The sequence below is a fragment of the Falco peregrinus genome, chromosome 3 (assembly GCF_023634155.1).
Source record: "Falco peregrinus isolate bFalPer1 chromosome 3, bFalPer1.pri, whole genome shotgun sequence".
Lineage (NCBI taxonomy): Eukaryota > Metazoa > Chordata > Aves > Falconiformes > Falconidae > Falco > Falco peregrinus.
The window spans coordinates 60917730-60942756 of record NC_073723.1 but is presented as its reverse complement, the minus strand read 5'-3'; the positions used below and the strand labels follow the sequence as shown (position 1 = coordinate 60942756).

The 25027-nt window shown below is 38.5% G+C and overlaps 1 protein-coding gene across 9 annotated transcripts in view; it reads right to left on the bottom strand.

Annotated features, from left to right (window-relative positions):
- The window catches only part of PTPRM (protein tyrosine phosphatase receptor type M), a 482101-nt gene that overhangs the window by 362784 nt on the left and 94290 nt on the right, over positions 1-25027 (bottom strand). For all 9 annotated transcript variants that reach the window (XM_055799826.1, XM_055799827.1, XM_055799831.1 and 6 more), the window contains exon 2: positions 9936-10058. In XM_055799826.1, the coding sequence (XP_055655801.1) occupies positions 9936-10058 (123 nt within the window). The remainder of the gene's footprint in view (positions 1-9935; positions 10059-25027) is intronic.

Below are 25027 nucleotides of genomic sequence, written 5' to 3'. Positions count from 1 at the left end.
AGAGTAATTTCAAATCCAACCCAAAGAACAAGTGCTCTGTGGATGATAGGTTTGCCAAAGAGCTTTCTGATGCAGCATTTAATGACCTCTGCCTCAAATCACTCAAATCAATGACTTTTTGGCTGCTCTTCCTATAGTCACAGCTCGAGCTGCTAACAAAAATACTATCAGTCATCAATGCCTGCGCCAACAAATTAAGTGCTGTAAGAAGGGATAAAAAAAATCTCCCATAAATCTAATTGAGACAACAATTCCCTCTTCAATTTCAGGAAAAAAAGCCTTAAAACAACATGCCAAGTAAATGATTCCCTGAGGAATCATGTTTGCACTCCTAAAGAGGAGTGAGAGTCCATCTCCAGCTCACTGACATTTTAACTGTGACTATGACTATGATCTCGTCATATAAAACTGGCTTAAAAAATAAACTTCTAACTCAGGAAATAACTGACTTAGGCCCTGAAATGGAGGCAGGCGCATTACACACTTTGAAGCCTGTACATGCAAGGAAAGGTTTTGATCCACTCTTTATTAGTTTCTAAAGGACAGGATGGATGAGAAGAAATCTAATGGGATAAGCATGAGACTGAAAGAAAAGCCCTGAAGACTGCAAGAAATTAAGAGGCTTTTTTTCCAGTAGATTAATTACTAAACAAGAAAAAGCTTATTTAGGAATACTCTGATTATTCCCCTTCCTCCTGACCTTGCAATGCAGTGAGTGCAGTTCTTAGGGGAGCATCTTCAGACTCACTGTTTATTCACAGTCCTTACAGGCTTTTTACTGGTCAGAGCTTTTCTCAAACTCTCTAAGTATTTTCATTCTCCAGTAGAATAGCCAGGCAAACAAGCACAAAAATTGTCTGCTGAAACTTCAGGAAAAACTGCAGTGGTTTCAGTAAAACACCCATGGCAGGGATGGTACAGCAACATAGCCTTCAGCACTGAGTGAATAGCTAGTGAACCCTATGCTAAAGCAAGTGCTACCTCATTTGTATTACTATGGTGTCCCAAATTACCTAGATTAAAGCTTCCTGAGGTATATTTCCATGTCTCAGCCGTATCTTTCCCCAGGAAGGAAAATTACATTCTGTGTGGCCTTTTCTGACCCAAGAGCCTCCACTAGAAGCAACTGACTTTTTCTTTTCAAGACCAATATTCCAGCTGAAAAATGGCAGTTCACCAGAAGATAATGCAAAGGGAGCTGTCCCGAGTTCTTGATAAAATACTTTAAGCATTATTTACTGGTTCTACAACATGAAGCACTTTCTCTCCCTCCTGTTGGGATTGTCCTGCCTCACTTTCTCTCTCTCCTCTTCGGATACTCCTACCTCATCTGAGGGAACTTCTCATGAATACTCCAGGGAGGTAAAATAGACACAAAAACAGAAGTCCTGTTATTCACTGTACTTCTACTTTTAATTTAGCAGGGAAACCTGAAACAAGATTCTGATGCACTTAACCACAGGACAGTGTCGGGCACTATGGGTGGAAAATGGGAAGGAGACTGGGTTTCCAATGTGTAACAGTAAAATTTTGTAATCCTAAACATTTTTGTTGTCAAAAAACCCATTTCAAACCCAGCTCCAGTGTCTAGCTTATTACGTTAGCTGCTTCTCAGCATATATGATGGCAGGTGTTATATATAACCTCAGCAGGAAACATGTAATCACAGCTAGGTAAATGAGTTAGGCTGGAGGGCTTGCTTAGCACTGTGTGGCACTATGTGGTGTTACAAAGAAATAGTCTCAGCAGTCAACTTTCTCTTCCAGGTTGCTTTGAGAATACTCTGGTTTAACGAGAAGTGAATTCCCAGACCTTCCATAACAGCCTCTATCTGACTTCTATGGAAGAGGAGATTTCCTCAAACATTAAAGTAGTCATAACTTATCATATCACCATTTTCCCATCAAACACCTTTAACAAATCTTTATCAGCTACTGGTAGATCCTGATGTAGAGTCTCCCACTCACTTCCATGAGCTGCAGCACATTCTGCATTTTTGCACTCAAACATTAGAGGGCTGCTGGAATGCATAAGAAAACAGGACAACTGTTTTCCTCCTCCTGGCAAGTTACAGTTACAGATACTACAGAAAAGCCTGTTCCTTCAAATGAAATTTGAAAGTCAGTCATCTACATTGACCATTATCTCATGAACCACACTGTTTATATTCAAAATACTCTGTTCTACAAAAGAAGAAAAAAGGGTAAAACAGAAGTCATACATAGAGAACATCTAGAACAAAAGATTAAATAAATCATTAGCATATTAACCCAACTATTTTGGGTGCCCAACTAGGCGTGTAGGCAAAATACATTCAAATAAATTGCCTAGTTGGCCTATCAAGCAAGCTAGGAACATTGGCAGTCAGTGATTCAGAATCAGAGACTCGGATGCCGATTAATCTTTTACTTCCCTTTGCAAGAATATCGGATGCTCAGTATTTGTAATAAACCCAGTATTTGTGCGAGGTGCTGAAATCTAAAGTCAGGTGAGAAGTTAGAAAAATGACAGTAATATTTCTGTAAGTTATCACAACAAGCTGTTCTGGTATCAGATGTAGCTGATGGCATTGTCTTGGTTGTTGAACAATTCTGTTAAGTGCACCACTCACCAAGTCTTTAGGTATGCTTTTAAAGTATCTACCCTCTCTAAGTGCCTGCACTGTAGCCATGGCAGCACAAAGCTAGCTGGGTGCACACTCAAGTGGTTTGCTCAGGCTGACCTCCATGTTGCACCATATTAATAGCAACCAATATCAGCTTACGCTATTTATTCAAAACTGGCTTGAATGTGTCAACATGAGCTGGAGTTGCTTGCAGAAAAGGCATGTCCTTAATGACTGCAGCTATATTACCTGGATATGCAATAAAATGCCAAACATGCTAGTGTTCCAGGTCTAGAAAATTCTGCTAGAAAATGTTAACTTGGAACACAGTGAACAAGGTTTAACTCACACACCTTGACAGTACTTCACGTTATCTCTGGCTAGCATTCAAACGAATCAAAAATGCAGCTATTTAAAGTAATCTGGGAGAAACAGCATTGAATAAGAAACATATCTAATTCTCTTCTATATGAATGTAAACAGAAGAAAAGCATCCCTGCTAACACAGAACACAAACACAGTGCAGTGTTAAAAACAGACCTAATGATAGAATAGTCACCTCAATGGAAAGTCAAAGTACTATAACTTTACTTGGTAAGACATTGCAGTTGGCTTTAATATAGACTAGCCAACAAATCACTTTGTCTTTTTAAAATGGATCACAACTCTTCTACGCACAATTAAACAACAACGTACATTTTTCTCATAACTACCTCACATTCTATAATATTAAAATACTTCTTTAAATCAGTATCTCAGTTTATGGAACATCTGCTAGCTATGCATGTCTGCTAACTAGGTATTAAAAGGCCATTTTAAACAATAATTAATATAAGCAATATATGCATTTTCTGCAGATACTGCATAGACATTACTAAACATTAAGCAACACTAGATATTCAGGATAAAAAAAACAAGATTTGGGTGTTCAAAAAATTACATATAGCCATGGAAATCACATATTATCACTTCAAATAGCACAAACAGAATCCTCATCCTGGCTTTGACCAGCACTATATTAAACACAGAGGTCTTCATTGCTGAAAACATCCTTTCAATGCACTGAATGGCAGTCTGTGAAGATTTGATTTATAATTGGTTTTGAACTATTCTAAAATGAATGAAAGGCTGATGCCAGTGATTCATTGCAAATGCAGTGACATCCCTTCAGTGATATCAAACCAACCACTGCATCAAAGAAAAATGCTTACTGTCCTTCAGAAATCAACTGGAACTGTGAAACACCGTAGAAAGATTTTACACAATTGAACACAGTCTTTTGTAAGAAAATACATGGGACATGAACAGAAATTACATCCAGCAAATGATAAATAGAGCAGACTCTTGACAGCATTTGCATTTCTTACAGTAATCTGTAAAATTCTAATTGCATCACTGTCAGTGACAAGACTTACTGTATCAGTATATAAACTAACACAAAGCACTGAAATATCTCAATTCTGTTTTGCTGTGGTTTGCATACTTCTGTTTTGTTTGCTTTTGTTTTTTACTCATCTGTTTTCCCAACTCTTATTCTGCTCATTCCTCAGGCTACTCCAGATCCTACCTAACTCACTGCCACTGCTCCAGAGCTCTGACCCTGCATTCTCTTCTCTTCACTGCTGTCTGTATGCCAGTTGCTCTCAATCGGTAAACTGGCATCCATGCATACACATATATGTGTCCATATATATATTTACACACATAAACTCTTCATCTTGTACACCCTGCCCCTGCCCCCCCCCCCCCCCCCCCCCCCCCCCCTTTAATCAAACCAGCACCTCTGTTGCTCTGTTATTCTGTTCTTCTCTTCTAGGATGCACTGCCAGGTATCAGACAGATGGCTTCACTACTGCACTCACACACTCTGCCTGCATTTCTTCCTATAAACATCTCAGAATAAGCTACAGTTTTGAGTTTTAATGTAAAGTATCAGAGTACTCTGCGGGAATATCACAATGTCAACATGCCGACTGGCCACGATGAGCTGAATGGGACATGAACCTAAATGGGACTTGGGACATGAACCTAAATGGGACTATGGAGTGAGTAGAGCAGACATAGGCCAGAGGAAGAAATAAGCATCTGGGAGATCAACCAAAAATCAGATCAGAAATGCAGGAAGAAATGCTCCAGAAGACTCTTTATGTTATACTTTCATTATCATAGGACCTTGGGGCACTAGACTAGAACTGCTGGGTAAACACAAAATAAAAAATGGGACAAATGAACAAGATAAGGAAGCAGTACTGATCACAACAGTGCAAAGGGATTTAGGCACAACTTTTTTTTTTTTTTAATACACACAATGACAAAAGAAAGTTTTAAAAGCAATGAGGCGGCTATATATATGTTTAGAGTGCCTTCCAACGGTGAAGCAACATGAAGGAAAGCATAAAGGTCTCTCCCTGAAAATTTACCAACTAGATGATAAAGACTGCTATCATAGTGTAGCAAAAAACAAAACTGGTATAACGACACGCAATTTTGAGATAACTAGGGAGGTAACAAACAAAGTGAGGTAAGTACCTCATATTTGATTTTCTGTACTGAAATACACAAAAAAAATTAAAGCAGTTGGTTTGGAAAAGTATCTTTGCAACTACATTCCAAATGGAAAGAAGTGGATTGTAGATACCTGTGGGACATAAATCTACAAGAAATTGGCATAAATTATTATGTTCTAAATTTGCTATTTCCTAAAAAAAAGCCAAAACTGAAGATGCCATCAATGTGACATAAGCAAGATCAGAATAATGGTGCTACTGTCCACAATGATCAAAAGTGTTATTAAAAACAAAAAAAATCTCATCCAAGTGTTTAATTGGATTGGGAATGTCTTTACTGGTGGGTTGACCTTGGCTGGCTGCCAAACACCCACCCAGCCGTGCTCTCATTCCCCCTTCTCAACAGGGAAGGGGGAGAAAAAGAGGACAAAAAAATCTCATGGGTTAAGACAGAGACATGGACATCACTTATCAATTACTGTCATGGGCAAAACAGACTCAACTTAGAGAAAATTAATTTGATTGATCGCTAATTAAAAAATAAAGAGTAGGATAATGAGAAAGAAAGACAAAACTACAAACATCTTCCCCTCACCCCACCCCACCCCACTCCCTTGTCCCATGTTCAACATCACTCCTTCATTCCCAACCTCTTCTACCTCCTCCCACTAAAGTGGCATGGGGGGATGGGGAATAGGGGTTGTAGTCAGTCCATAACACCTCATCTCTGCTGCTTCTTCCTTCTCATACTTCTCCCCTGTTCCAGTGTGGGGTCACTCCCATGGCAGACAGTCCTTCACAAACTGCTCCAACATGGGTCCCTCCCATGGGGTTCTTCAGGAACTGTTCTAGCATGAATCCCTTCCATGGAGTACAGTCCTTCAGGTAGGTACTGCTCCGGTGTGGGTACCCCACAGGTTGCTCCAGGCAGAAAATCTGCTCCAGGCATGGGCTCCTCTCCATAGGCTACAGCTCCTGCCAGGAGCCTGCTCCAGTGTGGGCTCTCCACAGGCTGTAGCTTTCTTCAGGGCGTGTCCACCTGCTGCAGTATGGGGACCTCCATGGACTGCAGCATGGATATCCGCTCCAGTGTGGTCCTCCACGGACTGCAGAACCACCTCCATGGGCTGCAGTGGAGTCTCTGCTCGCATACCTGGAACACCTGCTTCTCTTCCTTCTTCACTGACTTTGGTGTCTGCAGAGATGTTTCTTTCATATTTATCACTCCTCTCTCTCTCACAGCTGCTGCCCACTGTTTTTGGTGCCACCAGCATCACTAAGGAGCTCAGCTATGCCCTGTGGTGCATCCACTGGAGCCAGCTGAACTGAATGTGTTCAACACGGGGCAGCACGTGGTCTCTTCTCACAGAGGCTTCCCCTGAAGCCCCCCCATCCCCACCGCCAACACTTTGGCAATAGAGTAATTTGTTTGGGCATATTTTTCTTAAGACATCTTTACTGGAGCCCAGCTAGAGGGTTTACAGTTAGCTGTAATTGTAAATGTGTATTATATAAACACGTTAGTATCAAACTGCTATAACTCTTCCACGGGACAATGCAAGATAACATTAATAATGAGTAAGTGTTTCTATAATTATAGTTTTGAACACTATTATAAACATACATTCTTGGAACAGAAAGACAAGAAGACAGAGGCTCAGAAAATAAAAGAGCCACTCTTCCTACAGCATTTACTCAATTTGGCTCACAGGACACTTGAAACAGAAAAGCAGTGGATTAACCTCTCTCATTTAATCCATACAATATACACAGAAATACACACATCGTTGCTTTTTGGGTCTGTTTAGTACTGAGTCATTAAAGGTTATGCTTATATGCCAAGAAAATGAGAGCACTAGAACCCTACTTACTTTGGTAGCAATAACTTCATATTTCTCTGCTACAGTAACAATCCAACAAGGATTAAAGCCCACTGTAAGAAACACTTCTAGAAACATTTTATTATTCTTTGATACAACTTAACAATTTTCATTTAAAACTAGACCTCACAAAGAAATGTTAAAGTCCACTCACATGCAAATATGTAGTGTGTACATTAATGCATGCACACATATGCATGAATGTTACATGACATTTCTTTTGTCCCACTGAAATAACATTTCAAGCCAAAATACTTATCCGAAGCACAGCTATGCTCTCAACGGTCTCGGGATTAAAATAAATCAGATGCCATAACTAGTGTGCTTCCTCCTGACTGACACCAAATGATACAAAATATTATACATTGACATCAACTCACTCACTGGAGCATATTGCCTGAAATTAAGAATGTTATGTATATTAGTTTTTTCTACTGACAAGGGACTACTGAACTGAGAGTTCTTGTTTCAGTCTAGTATTACAACATTGTTGCATAAAGCATTTTGCTTTCAAGCCAAGAATTCCACACAAACCATTAATCTAAGATGTTCTATTCATTATCATCTGAAGTTATTTCTTCCAAACTATGTAGCTCAGAAACTGCTGACAAACTACTTGAAATAATTTTTTGAAGTGTATCACATAACCCTCTCGCTAAGGTTAACTGAAAGTTAATTAAAATCATTAAGATGATGATTTGAACAAGAACAGGAAAAAAAACTGTCTAGATGAAATTATAAGGAAAAATTAGATACCACTTGAGTCAATCGTGCCCTTAGACACACTGCTTCTCATTTGCAAAAAAAATGAGCATTTCTTTCCTTCTCAAAGGGGTTTTTGACCTTTTAAGGCACCAATATCCACAACCCTCCTCAGACTGCCTCGTTCATCTTCTGGCCCAAGACCCCCAATGCATATTTCACTTCCTTTATGGGCAGAAATAGAAGTCCCTAAACTCTAAACATAATTTCTTACCAAATTTAATATCTTTTTAATTGATCATCAGAACATTACTTTAGTCTTCTGTTATAAACGCAGGAAGACAAAAAAGAAACAAGCTGTATGACATCTGATAAATAAAATTACATATACATATAATTTTCCCATCATAAAAATACCAGTCCCTAGTCTGGACTTTTGCCCCTGGGAAAACAAAACAAATGAAAAAATATACAAGCCTATGGTCATCACAGACAAGAACACAGATTTGAACTACTTCTATCTGCCAAGAAGACTGAACAACATATACAGACAACAGCTTTCACAAAATCCAAATGAGGAGAGTAACGAATGAAATTTGGAATAGGAAGAGAATTTCCAGTGGTGTGATTGAGAAAAAGAATTTATATAGCTTGTACTGCAAGCCAAGATGACTGATAAACTATGTGTGTTAGCTTCAACTTCAGAAACAGTATTAAGCACTAATGAAATAGTCCAGAAAATTTTTAGCAGTTTGTGTCAAGAACACTGGACAAGAACCAGTTCAAAAAGGAATTTGCAAGAACCTCCTTTATCTGGGATGATGAACTCAAACTAGCATGACAGTCCAAGCGCCGGGACTCCGGCAAACTGAACATTCATCTTGAAGCTGGGAGTCCTGCCTTTGCCAGAGGAAATGAAGTGCTGAAGGAGACGGCACTTCAGTTCAACCATCAGCCTCAGATGTTGTCCACAACACATGGCAACATTGGTAAATCTACAGTGAAGAGCACTGAGAACATTTTTACAAGTGAATGATACCTAAGGCTGATTAGTGCATATTGTACATTAGTGAATTTATTAGCCCACTAGTGATGAGTGCATACATTCATTTTGTTTAAATGGTCACTTACAAAGATTCACTGCTTATCTCCTAATTCCCTTACCCAAAAACAAGGGAGGAACATTTTCTTGAGGAGAACTGTTAAAAGAGATTTTACAAAAATGCCAGAGTTTATTATGGGTGCTTTAAAGAACTAATTGAAATTGATGTGGAACACCAGGACATTTATTTGCAATGCTTTTAAGTGTTCTGCATAGATTTCTACAAAATGGTGAGACTAATGCAGAAGAAGTCCTGTGAAGCTACAGTCAGTGATTTTATGAAGTGGTCTTTTTGGCTGGGCTTCTTTAGGTGAGAATAGTCACAGGAGGCTCAGTCTTTAAAAGCCAAAGAAGATGCTGAGCTGGGCTGCAAGCAATCCCCCCAGGACATGGAAATCAGTACATGGGGGGAATTCTTAACATGCCTAGGTAATAACCTGAAGAAATAATAACTGATAAGTTTTAGGCTAGAGGATAGTTTAAAACCAATGGTCAAATTTTATGTATTTGTGTGGGTGAAGTGGTAAAGGAATGACTGTATTACCGAAGTCTACAGTTCGGCAGAATACAAGGATTATTGCTATGGAGTCTGGTCCAACTGTATGCAGTTCACAAAGTACATTAAATAGTAGTATCACAACTCTTTTAAACACAGGCACAATATCATTGAAGCCCTTCGTTTTGGCATACTTCTCTCCTTTTTCTCTCACCTCTTTTTCATTCTCTTTTTTTTTTTTTTTTCAGAACAGATTCTGAATACTATCTCTTCCAATGAAAATTTTTAAGGACATCATTATTTTATCTCTTATTATTCCTTCTTTCTTTGGGTCTTCCTGAGTAGTCCTGTCTGCTTGTTTCTAGCACTCCTTCACATTAATTTTCAAGCCATCATTCTGTTTTCTTTCTGCCTTCCCTGATGACACCAAGTTTTTGTTTCTACTTTCTAACCTTTATGTTCCCCACACAAAAGAAGACCTTTGATTTGCAAAACATCCCTCACAAAAATCACCTGGAAGATCTAACTATTGCAATTAAACAGATTTAGATGAAATAGCTTTCTAACAATAGTACTTTCAAGAAATGCTGAATAAACACATAAGCTATCATCAAAGAGAAACAAAGCAAAATAAAAGACCAACCAGATGGCATCCCTTGACCTGAGGAGGGCTTTATCGGTGCATTCACCTGATCCCAGTTAAGATCATCATCATCTGACTGACTATAGCCACAGGAACTGAGAGGCTCATCGAAAGTACAGCATCCTGTAAAACAAACACAAAGATAACAATTAAACAAGGCATACAGAAAAGAGGCTATGAATCTCTAATCCTAACAACTGTGAGATAATTCAGTGCAGGCTGTGTAATTGTGGGACACTGGAATTGTTGGTGCCGATTACAGAAGTTACTGAGAGTCAGCAGTGAGTAGCTGGGTTTGACTTGAGTGACATGCTTATCTCACAAAACAGATGTGGTGGGTGCGGTCTAGCCCTCAAATTGAGTGACACCTGGGGTGAGGCAGGGGCCTCACACCCTGGTGTTGCTTCAGTAAAAGCCAGAAATGCTCCCCACATCTGTACTGAACACCCTGCCCTGTACTGAGCCATCGGGCCCCCACTGGCCTTTCAGAGCTGAGAACCCTTGCTAAAGGCCAGTCAGCACACAATAATTGACTTAGTCCCACTTTGCCATGACTATAAATCTGGCATTTAGAATCCTCTATTTTGAGGATGAGAACTCCAACAACTGGATGGGCTGACAGGCCTGGACCTCCCTCCTCCCCAACAGGTACGCCTCTGTAGTGAGACTTGCACCTCCGACTGCCAGATGTTACCTGGGAAAGTATTGTTAACAAAAAGCACTGAACTCTTAACTGGAGCTCAATAGTTGAAGTAAGTTGCATTTATCAAACAGCAATTCCAAATTTGTTTTATCTGTCACCTTAATAAATCATCTATCTTTTCAACTTTGCAAAACTGTTTCAGTGAAAGTCTTTGAGAGGACTCTGACAGGCAAACATTGACTCTGATGAGTGGCTGTGTACATATTAATCCTTTATACCTAAACCACTGACCAAGTCTGAGACTACGACTAGATCTAGCTGCACCTAGACTCCTCTCAGAGAAGGGAGTTTAGAAAGCAAGGGGATTCTTTCTGAACCTCGTGACTCAACAGGAGAGCTTTTTCATCCTGGCCATGCATCAGGCTCATATCCATAACACAACAGTATTTTTAAAATTTCTTAATACAAATTATTATATATTTATTAATCATCCTTTTTGAGAGGACATAAAACCTTCTTGTCACAAAAACAAAATCCCAAGGTCAAGCAGCTGATTTAGAACTGCAGACAAATTTTCTCCTATGACATAATCATCAGGTATCAAAAACAAACCAGGAAAGTAAAAAGCAATAAAACTCAGAACACTGCAAGATTGAATGATTAGCATTCTTCAGGAAAAAACAACTATTCCATGCCTAAAAACCTACATTTCAGAAGAAAGCTGTAAGATGGGAACATCAGTTCCCATTCCTCTATCTTGGTTTCCAAATAAGGGAAGGCCTAGATGTTCCAAGAAGTGCTGTGCTGCAGACCTGGACCAGCCTGGCTATTTGTGGGATCAGTGTCTCTGGTACAATACAGCACATCCATCCCAAAATGCCAATCTATGCATAGCCTCAAACTCTCCAAAGGAAACAGAATTGTTTCCTATCTTTTTCTCACACTTTTCTAAGTAATTTAGAAAAGAATAACAGGTCATAAAACCTCACGCTATCCCAAGCTGGGGCACGGATAAATCTAATGTCATGAATTCAGAATTCAATCTAACATTATCCACAAAAAAGCTTTGCTTTTTTCCTGTGGTACAGAGGAAACTTTTCCAGCATTTCAACATCATTCTCTTCTACCAGGGGACTAACAGAGGGTTACAAAATTCTGTTTTCTTTGATGTCTGACATTTCACTCCAGTGAAAAGTGACATCTTTTCCTATTCAGGAAAAAAAACGTAACCCTAGCCATGGATATTTCTGTCCATATTAAAGTAAATTCTGCAGCTGTTTAAACAAAACTAAATTTAGGGCTATTCATCATCTTTGCTATCCGTCCATAGGCACAATAGGTTTAGCCTTGCCAAGATGTATTAAAATAGCAAAACCAGACAAAATCTAGCTTTAAAAATTACTTTAAAAATCTAAATTTTCCTAGAACATTGTAAGTGGCATTACAGAACACCTTATCAAAAAGTAGAAGACAAAATTTCTTTATACCTGACAATCTTCACCTAAGTCCAGCCTTCCTAATAGCTAGTCCCAATGTATACTTGAGATTCATGACAAGCACTTTGCAAGCATATAATCTTTAGTAGCAATTACTTTTACATACAATCACCAAATAATTTCCTTTTTTGTTCTCTTACAGTGCCATTGGTCTTTATAGACATACAATGTTTACTGTGCCCTTAGATATAGGTCATCCTATACTGTTCTCTGTTCTAAAATGTTCTAAACTGCATCTTCATGTACAATTTTGAGTGCACAAGATTCAATTAGGCAATCCAGTGGGAACAGAAAAGCCATTAGAGAACTTGCAACTCCAAACTAATATTCCACTTCAGGAGAGAGATAATTTATATCTGTTATCGTTGAAGTTAAACAAATTCAAAAATACAAGAGACTTGTATAAAGTATATCAAATAACATCTGCAACATCTCCAGTGGGAAGGCTTAGAAAATTAGACAGCCATGTACCCATTTGTTCTAGTACTTGCATAAATATTGCTTCAAGCTTCATAAAATATGACACAAGCTAAGTTTCAGACACAAAAGCAAAATAACTTTCACAGACCTATTTGTGCTTTTTTAAAAGAAAATAGAAAAACCCAAACCATAGGTGAAGCAAAAGGTAGTTTCTTTGCAAAGGTACTGCAAATGATATTAGGACAAATTTAAACGTCGAGTTATGCATTGTCCAATGTAGTTAAGCCTGGCAAAAAATATACACCCAAATAAAACCTGGCATAAATCAGGGTTTACAATTCAAACACAGGATTAATAAATGTACAGAATAGCTCCCATACTTCATTACATCATACATATCTCTAGCAATAAGAAGGCATAGAAGGGTTTAAGAAGGTGTTTTCTTGCTGAAACCCAGAAGTGCAGCCAAGTGCTGCAAAACATCCAATACTGGAAAAAAGGGAAGAGTTTGTGATTCCAGATGGTTAGTAAAGGCTCTTCCCTTTCTCACTAGCTAGGAAGTTGTCAAAAACATGGATAAATAGAACAACAGTTCTAGTTATCTAGATCATTTGTCTGTCAATACAGGACTGTTTCTCACAGCTTTTCTTCATTTCTCTGGCAGGTCTGTTGCTAAATCACTCTGTCAGGATTAATTTTTTATTTTATTTTATTTTTGCCATTTACATCCTTCAAACCTTTGTAAATTCACTATCTTACAACTTCCTCAAAACGGGTATCTAATCTTGATATCTGCTATAGGAAGAGTTTAAAAGGTATTTTTGAACTTCTTCATTCCTAAGTCACTTCCACCCACAACTAATAACTAACCTGTAGCAAGTGTTACTATGAGTAATCAAACTGTACAGCCACCCATCCAGAGAACTGACCAGCATATGTAAGATCTTTAATAGCACAGATGCCAAGCCATGTTTCTTTCTACAGCTAGCCACAAAGAATAACATGAACACTAAGGAAAGCTTTGCATGGCCATGACTTTTTGGAAAGTCTTTTGTAGATTTAAATAGCATGCATGGCATATATAGGTGTTGGAAATATAAGCAAGTTTATAGACTAAGAGTAACACAGATCTTAGTGGAGCAAAACAAAACAAAACAAAAGCTTAGCCAAATTAGCCAAGTAACAATTACTGTCACTGACGAGTCATCGACAGTCCTAATGACTTATGCCTGCTTCCCAAAGTTCTGACTCACATCTGACTGTATTACAAATAAGATTAATTTCCTTAGAAATGGGTCATGCCATTAGACCAAACCCTACATTGCATCTACTCAAGCCTGCCTGCCTGCCGCCTTCTGCAGTGCTTCACCTGTTTTCTAGTGATGATACTCTTACTGTACAGGGTTTCCACTTCATAGATTTCCACGTATGATACCAACAAGGACTGGTAAAATCTGTAAAATCATCAGTTGTCTTTGATGTCTCTCATTGTTGCACTGTTTTGAAACATGAGCTGCTACCAAGGCAGGCAGCTGTTTAATCAACTAGCACACTTGAGAAATTCTGCCCATTTTTGCTATTAGAATTTATAATAACAATTAAAATACATATTGGCAGCTACATATTTTAATCAAGCAAAGAAATTCCCTGCCTATTATAATGGCACTAAAGACTGCATGGACAAACTGTATTTTAAAGAATGAATTCTGTGCTGACTGAAATATTTAAGTAAAACAAGAGATACAGACCCCATTAAGATCCTTTGGCTTATGCTACTTTTTATAGATATATTTGGATTCCTGAGAGAAATTGAATTTATAAATGCATATGATGCAATACAGTCTATTACAGCCTATGGTTCTTTCAACTGCAATTATTCATTTAACCATCACGAATCCAGTTCAATATAACTATGCCATTGTCCAAATGTAGTCCTTTTTGCACATTTCTATTTTTATTTGGTTAAATTACTTAGGTCTTGAAAAATATATAAGCTTAAATGAGGAATATAATTTAAGATGAAAGCAACCAATTAAAGTAAATGGAATAAAGAACATACTATATTATTTCTAATGTGAATAAACTTTTATTCAGAGTATTGTGTGTTACAGACTATAATTATTACATCTGTTATGAAGTATTCTCAAAGAATACCTTAGCAAAAAGTAGGCCAATAGAAGACAAAATCATTTAAGTGACAAAAACTAACATAGAAAGAAGTTCAAGTTACACTGGACACTTTTATTTTTGTTGGTCTTATATACTGCAAAGATTCAGATCAATGTTACTCTCTATCAAAAATCTCCTGCCAAATGCACAACAGCTAAAACTTGTAACACTTACGAGTATCAATGCTAGCATTGCCATTACCAGGGAACATAAGTGTGTAGTAGAACTGATACAAGGGCCCCGCTCTGGGACACAATACATTTTTTTTCTTCACAGCAAAACCCTGCGGTTCCTGGTCTGCCATAGTACCAAGCATTCTGTGGCAGAATAGATGAACCCAGAAGACAAGTTTACTGAATCCCACATTTTATTAGTATTCTTATCTCATTTAAAAGTATTCTAAATTCTGTTGTCTCTGCATTTTCAGTTTCATACTGGAAATGTGTTTATGTTGATTAACTCTAAGTACAATGTAGCTATTCTTTGAAACAGAGATAAAGGTTTTGATATCTGATCTGAAAGCTGGGTTTCTAGACTACATGTCAATATCAGGGGGCTTGATAATGCAGTGAAAGATTAATCTCCTATTAGGCAATGGATCTTTCCATAAAGAAAAAATGGAGGAGAAAAAAAAAAAAAAAAAAAAAAAAAGGAGGGGGAAGAAAAAAAAAAAAAGAAGAAAAGAAAAAAGGCTTCGCCCAAACAAAAATATACCATTTCTCAACCAGACGCATGCCCTCCTGCCCTCTGGAACATACCCTGCCTCTGGAACATACCCTGCATCCAGCAGCAATAGACCAAGCACATTTCATTTGCTGTGGTATGTTGTCCAGGTAAAGTGAAATAACTGAAAACTGACAAAATACAATTGTTAAGCTCGAGTACACTGTGAATGGGTCAGCGTTCATCCCAAAGGGTTACTGCTCAGGACAACGAGTAACTGTCACAGTAATGCTGCCTTGTGCTTCCCTTTACATTTTTAAAGTTCTAGATTTCAGGCAAATCATCCTATCTAGACAATCCCATGACAACTAGAAAATTACCTGAGAAACACAGCATTAGGAAAATGGGATCCTGAGCACCTAAGATGACAAAACATCAAATCAGAGAATAAACAATTACTGCTTTGGGGGCAAGTAAGTCATGATAAAGTAGAAAATAAAAAGACATTCTCAGTTGTAAACTGGCTAACAGAGAAAGCAAAACTAGGAATCAATAGGCAATTTTTAACATAAAAAAAAAAAGAAAATGCTGTCTCTAAAGCTGTATGACAGGTCTGGTCTTCCATATAACTTTTATTAAAGATAGGGTGATGACAGAAATTGCCTAATACAAAAATGTTTACCTCTCTGAAATCAATAAATGGTTGAGCTACATAATTGGACAGTTTAAGGAACACATTAGAAACCGGACATAATGTCCTGCCTGGATTCTGCTTTGTGTGTAGATGCTCAGTAAAAAAAAAAAAAAAAGGCTCTACCTGCCCTTTCAAAGGTGTTACAGCATTACACATTTAAAGGCCTTTCCAGACATGCTAGCTCAGAGATAGCTAACAAAAGAAACTCTTCTCTGTGTGCCTCCAAAGCTCACACAGAGCTGCTGCGTATCTGCAGTGACATACACACACCAAAAATTCTTATCCAGGCTTTACAAGTGAGCTTTCAACAGTGGGTAGTCTATTTTAAAATAGAGCATTTATTTTCTCTCAAAATATACCAAGTTTTTCATTTATACTAGAGCCAAGCATTCAGAGCTGTAAAATAATACTGTAATCTAGATTACTGGTCAGGGAGTCTGAAAAACCATGTGCTGCATAAAGTCGATATAAATTAAAATACTATCTACACTTTGTTGAGTCTGCATATGCACAGGGTGAGGGAAAAGAGCAGTAGGAAACAGATTTTACAACTAAAGAACTTCTCTGTGGCTCTGCTCAGAAAACATTTTGAAAAGGTAGAGGACAGAAGAATTATCTGGAAAAATCTCATGAGTGAAGATGATGAAGTAAAAGGATGTATTTCACAACTAAGAAAGGCCAGATACTAATTCTGGATGTAAAGGAGAACAACAGGTGGAAAACAATACAAAATTGTGCTAAGATGTGTGGAAAAGGTAGTATGAAAATGCTAGAGTTCCGAGTTCATGGACCCAATTCCAGCAGTATTGAAGGTGATGACAGTATAAAAAAAATAAAAGAAATAATTTTGGATGAACATTTAAAGTGTTATTTATGAGACTTCAAAAGCTCACCACATGTTCATAAAACATTTATAATTGCTCTCTATGTTCTCCCTCCACTTACCTGACAGAAACTGAATCAACACAAACGTTTCCAAAAACATTTCAGTTTTGGTGACATGGGACATTGTAGCAAAGCTGCATGTTATGGAAGACATATATGTCAGTTCTCATTTCCCCTGGAAAACTGCCCACAGTTAGGCAAATAAAATATTTTCTAAAAAATTACACTTGCCTAACGGATACCGAGAATAATTCAAAATTTGTGTTCTGGAACTCTAGTGAAAAGCCCTGAAAAAAAAGTTTCTTCTCAAAACATGCATTTGAACTCCTTTTAGATACCAAGACATAGTACACAGACACCACTCACCAAGGATAAAAGAGAAGACACTGAATAAGGGATCCTAAAACAAATATGACGAGTCTCATGTAAGCAAAAAATATCTACACGTTTGTGTCATTTTTCTATCAGCGAATATTTACGAGGCCCATGGGAAAATGGGTGCACATTAACATTCTGTGAGCAAATGGATTTCTGGCATTTTTAATGCCAGGGTGTTTGATTTTGCAATATTAATGATAGCTTTTCTTAGTGTGTGGCATGGATTATATGGGCAAGGGCACAGGCATGCTTACATAATAATACACAAATTCTATTCCTGTTGCAGTTTTCATTAATTAGAACACATCTACCGAAAGAAATATTAGAGTGTTCAATCCAATAAAGTACAGGATTACACAGAAATATATTTAGGAAACCCTATTTTAAAAGGTATTATTAAAACAAGCTTCTGTACAAAAGTAATTTGGATTCTACGCTTTAGTAACAGCGAAGGAAATCATGTTGGGTGGTAAAACTCGCTGGTCTTCCAGTCCAACAAAAGTTAATACTAAACCAAACATTTCTTGTACCAATAGCTACTATGCATAAACCAGCGGTTGGGAGGGTTTGGTGGTTTGTGGGGTTTTGTTCTGTGTTTTTTTCCGTTTTCTTTTCTTTTTGTATATGTGCCCTTGCACCTTTTTAATTAGTAATGTAATGCTACGATTGGGTTCTAGATCAGGGAATTTACTTTACAAATGTAATAAAATATTGTGATAATAACTTTTTTGAAAGAAAGCCTTATAAGAAAAAAAATCCATATGATAAGTACTTTGGAATGACTTTTCAAGAGCTATAAATCAAATCTGTAACATATATTTAACCTACAGATGTACATAGCTTATTAAACAGATTACTTTTGGCATACCAGTTACAAGAAGGAGACTGGTGATGTACACGTGTTTTGGAGCTGACTCAACTCACTGAAATTCTGGACTGTGGCCAAAACCACTACAAAAATCAATAAATAAAAGACAGATTTCCCATATGTTTTGCATCTTCTTTATCACAAATACCTGACAAAACCATGCTTCAACATGCAAAAGTCTCTTATGTAAACTGCCTGAAATGTTTTAACATAAAGCTTTGACCTACAAGTAAGTAACAAAGGGAACCTTCTTTTCACATACTTAAAATAGAATAAAAAATTCAAAAGAGATTCTGGCAGTGGAATAAGCCTCCTGAGAAAAAACAAAAATGCAACTGAACACCTCTTTCATATAATTTATATCATAGGATTCACTTAATTTATTTTTATAGCTACCACCCAGGAGTTCACAAAACCCCTTTATTAAATGTGTAAAAGCATTCAATCATCTTGGTTGGCAAAGCAAGCAGATGGCACAGAACAGAGATGTGGGAGAGGGATGTTTTCCCCCATTTACTTGAAATGGAGACTAATAAGGACACACTGGGACAGCGGGAAACAGATGTACATACTGCAGTAATATATACAATAGGTAACAATTTGATATACTTTCTTCTGGCAAGGTAACATGCAGTACCTCTTGAAGGACCTGAAATTACACCTCTGTTTTGAAAAACTACAGTAAAACACATGGTAATGTTTTCTGTACTCTTTCCTAGGGAAGAAAAGAAAAGGTAATTTATGGTCTAACTCCCGGACCATGCATTAAATGCCAGTTGTGACTCTGAAGCAGTCTGCAGCATTTCACCCTTCTGTGAGCCAAGGGACAAAATACCTAAGTGTATCTCTTGCACTCAGCACATCTATTTGTGATTTCTTGTGTTAGTAACAGAAGCTGACCCTATTAATTTATTTGTTATGTAGAACACCTCTACCGTTTCCTCACTTGGCTTTTATTGCAATTTTACCTTCACTTTTTCCAGTGAGGAGACCTATCACCAAAACATGCCCAAGTATGTGATGTGAAGCTGGAATTAAAAAGAGAACTTCTAAACATAGTAAGAAATTACTCGTTTCTCTCCGCCCCCCACCCCACTCGACCCAGTTTCATTTGCTCGTATAGCACTACCAAGTCCTAGAGGCAAAATCCTAGATTGTTTCCTTAGGTAAAGTGCTGCCCTGACAAGCAGTACACTCAAGAATCACTCACCATTCGTCTCTCCATATGATATTTATAATGGATGTGAGCAGTTCTACTGACCTGTTGAAGACAAGCAAATTTCAAGAAAAGGGAAGAGGACACCTGTCTGCTTTCAGTAGCTTCACATTAAATCCACATTTTTATCCTAAAAACTGCTTAGGCCATTTCACCTCACCTGAGTACCCCAGTATCTTCATATAGCATTAAAATACAGCTGCCCCAGAAAGATTTGTCCAGGGGAGGGGAGAGAAAAACAGGAGAAAGCATTTGGGAGACAATACAAAACTTGATGGATGATAGCCAAGAAAGAAATGGATATACTGGAAAATCTGAGATTAAATTAAATACAATTCAGAAGGAATGAAAAAATAGTGTGAGGATCACAGAATCACAGAATGGTCAGGGCTGGAAGGGACCCCTGGAGATCACCTAGTCCAACCCCCTGCTAAAGCAGGGTCACCTACAGCAGGTTGCACAGGATCGTGTCCAGGCGGGTTTTGAATGTCTCCAGAGAAGGAGACTCCACAGCCTCTCTGGGCAGCCTGTGCCACTGCTCTGTCACCCTCAGGGTAAAGAAGTTCTTCCTCATATTCAGATGGAGCTGCCTGTGCTGCAGTTTGTGCCCGTTGCCCCTTGTCCTGTCGCTGGGCACCGCTGAAAAGAGCCTGGCCCTGTCCTCTTGACACTCACACATGGGATATTTGTGTGCATTGATAAGATCCCCTCTCGATCCTCCCTTCTCCGGGCTGAACAGGCCCAGCTCTCCCAGCCTTTCCTCACAAGGAAGAAGCTCCAGTCCCCTCATCATCCCCTTGGCAGCCCTCCGCTGGGTGCTCCCCAGCGGTTCCCTGTCTCTCCTGAACTGGGGAGCCCAGCACTGGACACAGCGCTCCAGGTGCGGCCTCAGCAGGGCAGAGCAGAGGGGCAGGATCACCTCCCTCCACCTGCCGGCCACGTTCCTCCCGATGCCCCCCAGGCCCCCATGGCACCCCCTTTGCTGAACTGCATTCGGTCCCCCCCGCCCAGCTCTCCAGCCTGCCCAGGCCTCGCTGAACGGCAGCGCAGCCGCTGGGGTACCAGCCGCTCCTGCCAGGGCTGTGTCACCGCCAGCCTTGCTGAGGGCTCTGCCCCTTCACCCAGGGCGCTGGGGAGCCCGTTGGACAGGGCTGGGCCCAGCGCTGAGCCCTGGGGAACCCGCCAGCTACAGGCCTCCAGCTGGGCTCTGCGCTGCTGGTCACAGCCCCTGAGCTCTGCCATCAGCCAGCTCTCGATCCGCCTCACTGTCCCCTCATCCAGCCCGCACGGCCTGAGCTGACCTCCGGGGCTGTTATGGGAGACAGTGTCAGAAGCCTTGCTGCGGTCAAGGTGGGCAACGTCCACCGCTCTGCCCTCATCTACCCAGCCAGTCGTTCCATCATGGAAGGCCATCAGGTTGGTCAGACACGATACTCAAATCTTTCTTTCCCCCTCTAGCTGGGAAGATAGGATTGAAATGCATGCCTCACAGCCAAAATCCATCATAATAACGGGTCTGCTCACTCTGATACTTTATTTAAAACACAGTGTATCCTAAGAAACATATAATCATCAAGGCTGTGATTACAAGACCACATGAGACTATTTCTCTAACACCCTTTCAGGAAACACTCTATTAGATTTTCAGTTTGTCATGAGAACAAACCTTTTCATGCTACATCCATCCTAGGGCTCTGGGGAAATACAGCCTAATAAACGACAGTCAAACCACCTTTTCCACAACCAGCAATGCCAGCCATTCAGCTCACAAAGTGATCCCAGTGTAATCTGACTTTCACTAAAGTACTTTTTAATAACTTTGAAAAATAGCACTTTTTCTTAAAATTACTATAATCCAACTTCTTCATTCTTCATTAAAAATTGTGCTATTCATCTAGACCCCCCCAAAATTTCATCCTTACATTGTAATGGATGCGTGTGAATGAAGCAAGAATAAGCAACACAGTAAGCAGCCACTGTTCTTTTCTATGGTTGTGCCAAGAGTCATGCAAATTTTCACAAAATAAATCAGCTTTCAGCTGCATTTCATGCTATGAGACTATGAGAAAAAGGCTATGCTGCTTCAGTACATTTATCACATAATTTTACAATTCAAATCAAGCTAATGAACACTTGCTCTGAGGGAACAAACCACAGTGTTACTTCATAGGTCAAAGTCACTTTGTTCATTCCTTGCCTTACAGCATTAGATAAATGGACTGACATTGACAAACAACCCTCATGCTGTCATAGAGCAATCAAAACCTGGGATAATTTAAATTACTTTTACTGTATAACTACTATACTGTATCTGTTATCAGCACAGATTATATCAGAATAAGCGAAGAAGAATCTGAGTTCTGATTGTAAAGCTCAGTATTGTCATGTTTTTCTAAGGTCAATAAATACAACAGTGCAAAATAGTTCAAAGTCTTGAAACAGGTAAAAGTTAGCTCTAAGACAATGGGCCCACGGCAAACTAAGATACCACAGCTAGATTTCTAGTACAGCATAGAAGGTCCTCAATGTGAGCCCCAAGACTCATTTCTTCTCCAGCTTCCACAACTTTTACAGACAGTTAATACTGCCTCTGAAGTTATCAGACAGCAGGACAGAAGACAATCTGTTTTATCAAATACAATTTTGATAACTGAGAGACTATAATCTCATCCAACTATGAAGACATTCTGAGCTGAGTAAGGTTTTGGGGTTTGGTGGTTTGTGGGGGTTTTGGATTTTTTTAATTATTTTTTTTCTGCTGTCAGAAAACTACTATAATATCCTATATATCTATATATAAAGGGTTTTCATTGAGAAACCTGACAGTATTCTTCTCATCTACCACTTCAGCTTTTAAAATGTATCTTCACCTTTACACTCTTCAAGCTAAAAACCACAAGAGTACTTGAAGCTCAATCATTTTCCCTGGTGCTGCTCACTTTTAATGAGCCTCTTGTCTTTACCTCTCCTAGAAGACAGACTCCACACAGCAATCCTAGGTGATGTGAAACCAATGCTTGATGCTTCTCCAAACTGCTGTCTTTTTGAGCCTGAAATCTTCCTGCTAACCCCATATGGGACTGATGGGCCATTTCAGTCAAACCCAATTTCACTTATCACAAGCCCCTACATAGAAACTCTACTGTGGATTGCTTGTACACACAATCTGTTTCCAGCTTTGAACTTTAAAAAGGATTTAAGCAGTCAATCTCAATATCTTTATAAATCCAACGTGCATTACTTGCCTATTGATTATGAGAAAATAAAAGTTTGAGGCTTGATTTCAGGGCTAGTCTTTCCATTTGCTTGATGAGTTCTGCAGTTGCTGCAGAACATTTAATGCGTCCTGTTAGACAACAGCATATTATGCTTGGATAAAAAATCCAGACTATTTACAACACACTTCTAGCTTTAAGTAAAGAACAAAGGCAGCATTAGCTTTGCTAGTTTCAGAGGCTTTTCAGCTATACCACAATAAACAAATAATAATAAAAACCAACCAAAACAAAACTACCAAAACAAACAAACAACCCACCCCTAAACATTTTGTATAAAGGATTCCACAACCTTAAAATATTTTCATAAAACTAATCATGTTAAGATGGATTTTATATTTCTTCTGCCTGATAGATCAACAGCCTAGATCTGGACAGAATATATTGAAGTTTATATTTTACTTCATCAGTAGACAGAGTAAATGAAAAAAACATAGGACACATTGGTATTCATTCCGTTTGTTATTATATTAGACTATCTTACAATGGTATTTTTCCCTATAAATTTTAAGTGAAATAGTTTATCATCTAATTAAACCAGCTGTTTATGTTCTGAATTTTAATGTGTGCACTGAGACATTTGAGAGCAAATGCCATAAAAGAATTCTATACAGAGAAAGAATTCAAAGACATATTGAAGTCCATGCGGTCCCTTCCCTGCCTACTAATCAAATAATTCCCCCACTTTTCTTTTTTTTATTATTTTTTTTAATCTACAGATTTTCTGCTGCAGTTTTTCTCATTTAATCTCAGGGCTTTCCTTCAGGTGAGAAAGGCTGTTACTCATTTTGGTTTGCTTTTTACAATTATATGTGTTTTCCCATGCAGCAACTATGAACTGCTACAGCTGCATCCCAAATCATTTACTTCTATCATATAGCTCTAGCTACCTAATCAATAATTCAGGAAAATATTAATCTCTATTTAGTTACTTCTGTCAGTACAACTCTGCCTGGATGAAAAGAGAGCAGGACCTCCATCATCTGGAGGCTTTACCTGTGCTGCTCAATGAATTAACCTGTAGGAGGTGCCACAGTGATGAAGCAGTCAAAAACCTCCAGCAAGCAACTTCATCACACTGTTAATTAGTTCAGTACATCAATAATGCCTCCAGTTATTAACTGCACCAAGGCTGAATCCCAGGTCTACTTGTTAAATTCAGTCAGCACAACAGGCTTTCACTATGCTACAGGTATAAATAACTTTCTATTTTTAAATGTAGTTAGCTACTGCTTTCCCCCCCCCTCATTTTTAATCATTATCTCTTGCAATAAATTATACGTTATTTTATTCATCACATCTATAAGCTCCTTGCAGAAGGAGAAGAAATAATTTATTTTAGAAACCTCTGATATTTTCACAAGGTCTGATCAACTGTAAGAGAGAACCACATTTGACAGCATTAAAAGCACTACTGCTGCAACATTGACTGTCCAAGCTTATATGACCCAAGGAGCAAACACTTCAATCTCCCACATAGCAAAACAGTGCACTATCACTACACTACCCAGACAAAAGAATTACTTTCAATTCTTGCCTATAAGAGGATTAAGTCAGTAGAAAACTCATTTAAATGTTGTACCACAACAAAAAGACAAATCGAGGCCACACAGAGCTTCACGCTTTCTAAACTTGTAGAAACCATTTCAGGTCTGTGTGTGAGTGACTGTAGTACCTAAGTAATAGCAAATCCAAAGACTTTCAGGTTCATTGAAATGATTTTTTGCTTTCTGCTAATTCCTGCTCCATGCCTGATGAAATGGATGTTCTGTTCAGAACATAACACTGGAATAAGCATCTCTGATCCTTTGTGAAAAAGGTCTGATATTCCTGGAACCCCAGTACACTCTAAATTGGGAAGGTCTTGCCCTATCAGTTGCCAAAGTTCACTTCAGGGTAGGATTATCTGATAAAAGCTAAATGTATGCTTATGTCTCCAAACTATAGATTAGACAGTGTTACTCATTTATGACAGATTAGACCAGCTCAGAGTTTTTAGCTTGATTACTAGAAAGTACCCACTTTTTATTGTATTATTTTAGTAATATCATATCACCTGTTACATACAGTGTATACAGGTATATTTTTACGTGTATTTCGTATTATCTTTCTTAATTCACGTTTAATTACTGGGGCAATTTTCTTCTTATGTAAATACATCTTTCTGAAATGCTTACAAATCTTAATAAAAGTTATGTTTGGCCTCTATTTTTGAGGTAGCTGATAGGTCTAAAGACTTCAATGGGTACTAAGAATTGTGTGCCAAGTATCAGTGCAGTCCAAACACAGGGATATTTCAAGTGGATGCGAGACATTCATATATTAATCTGTCATCACACAGTCTAACCCAATGTACAGCACAAACCTTGGGACTTAAAGTAATTA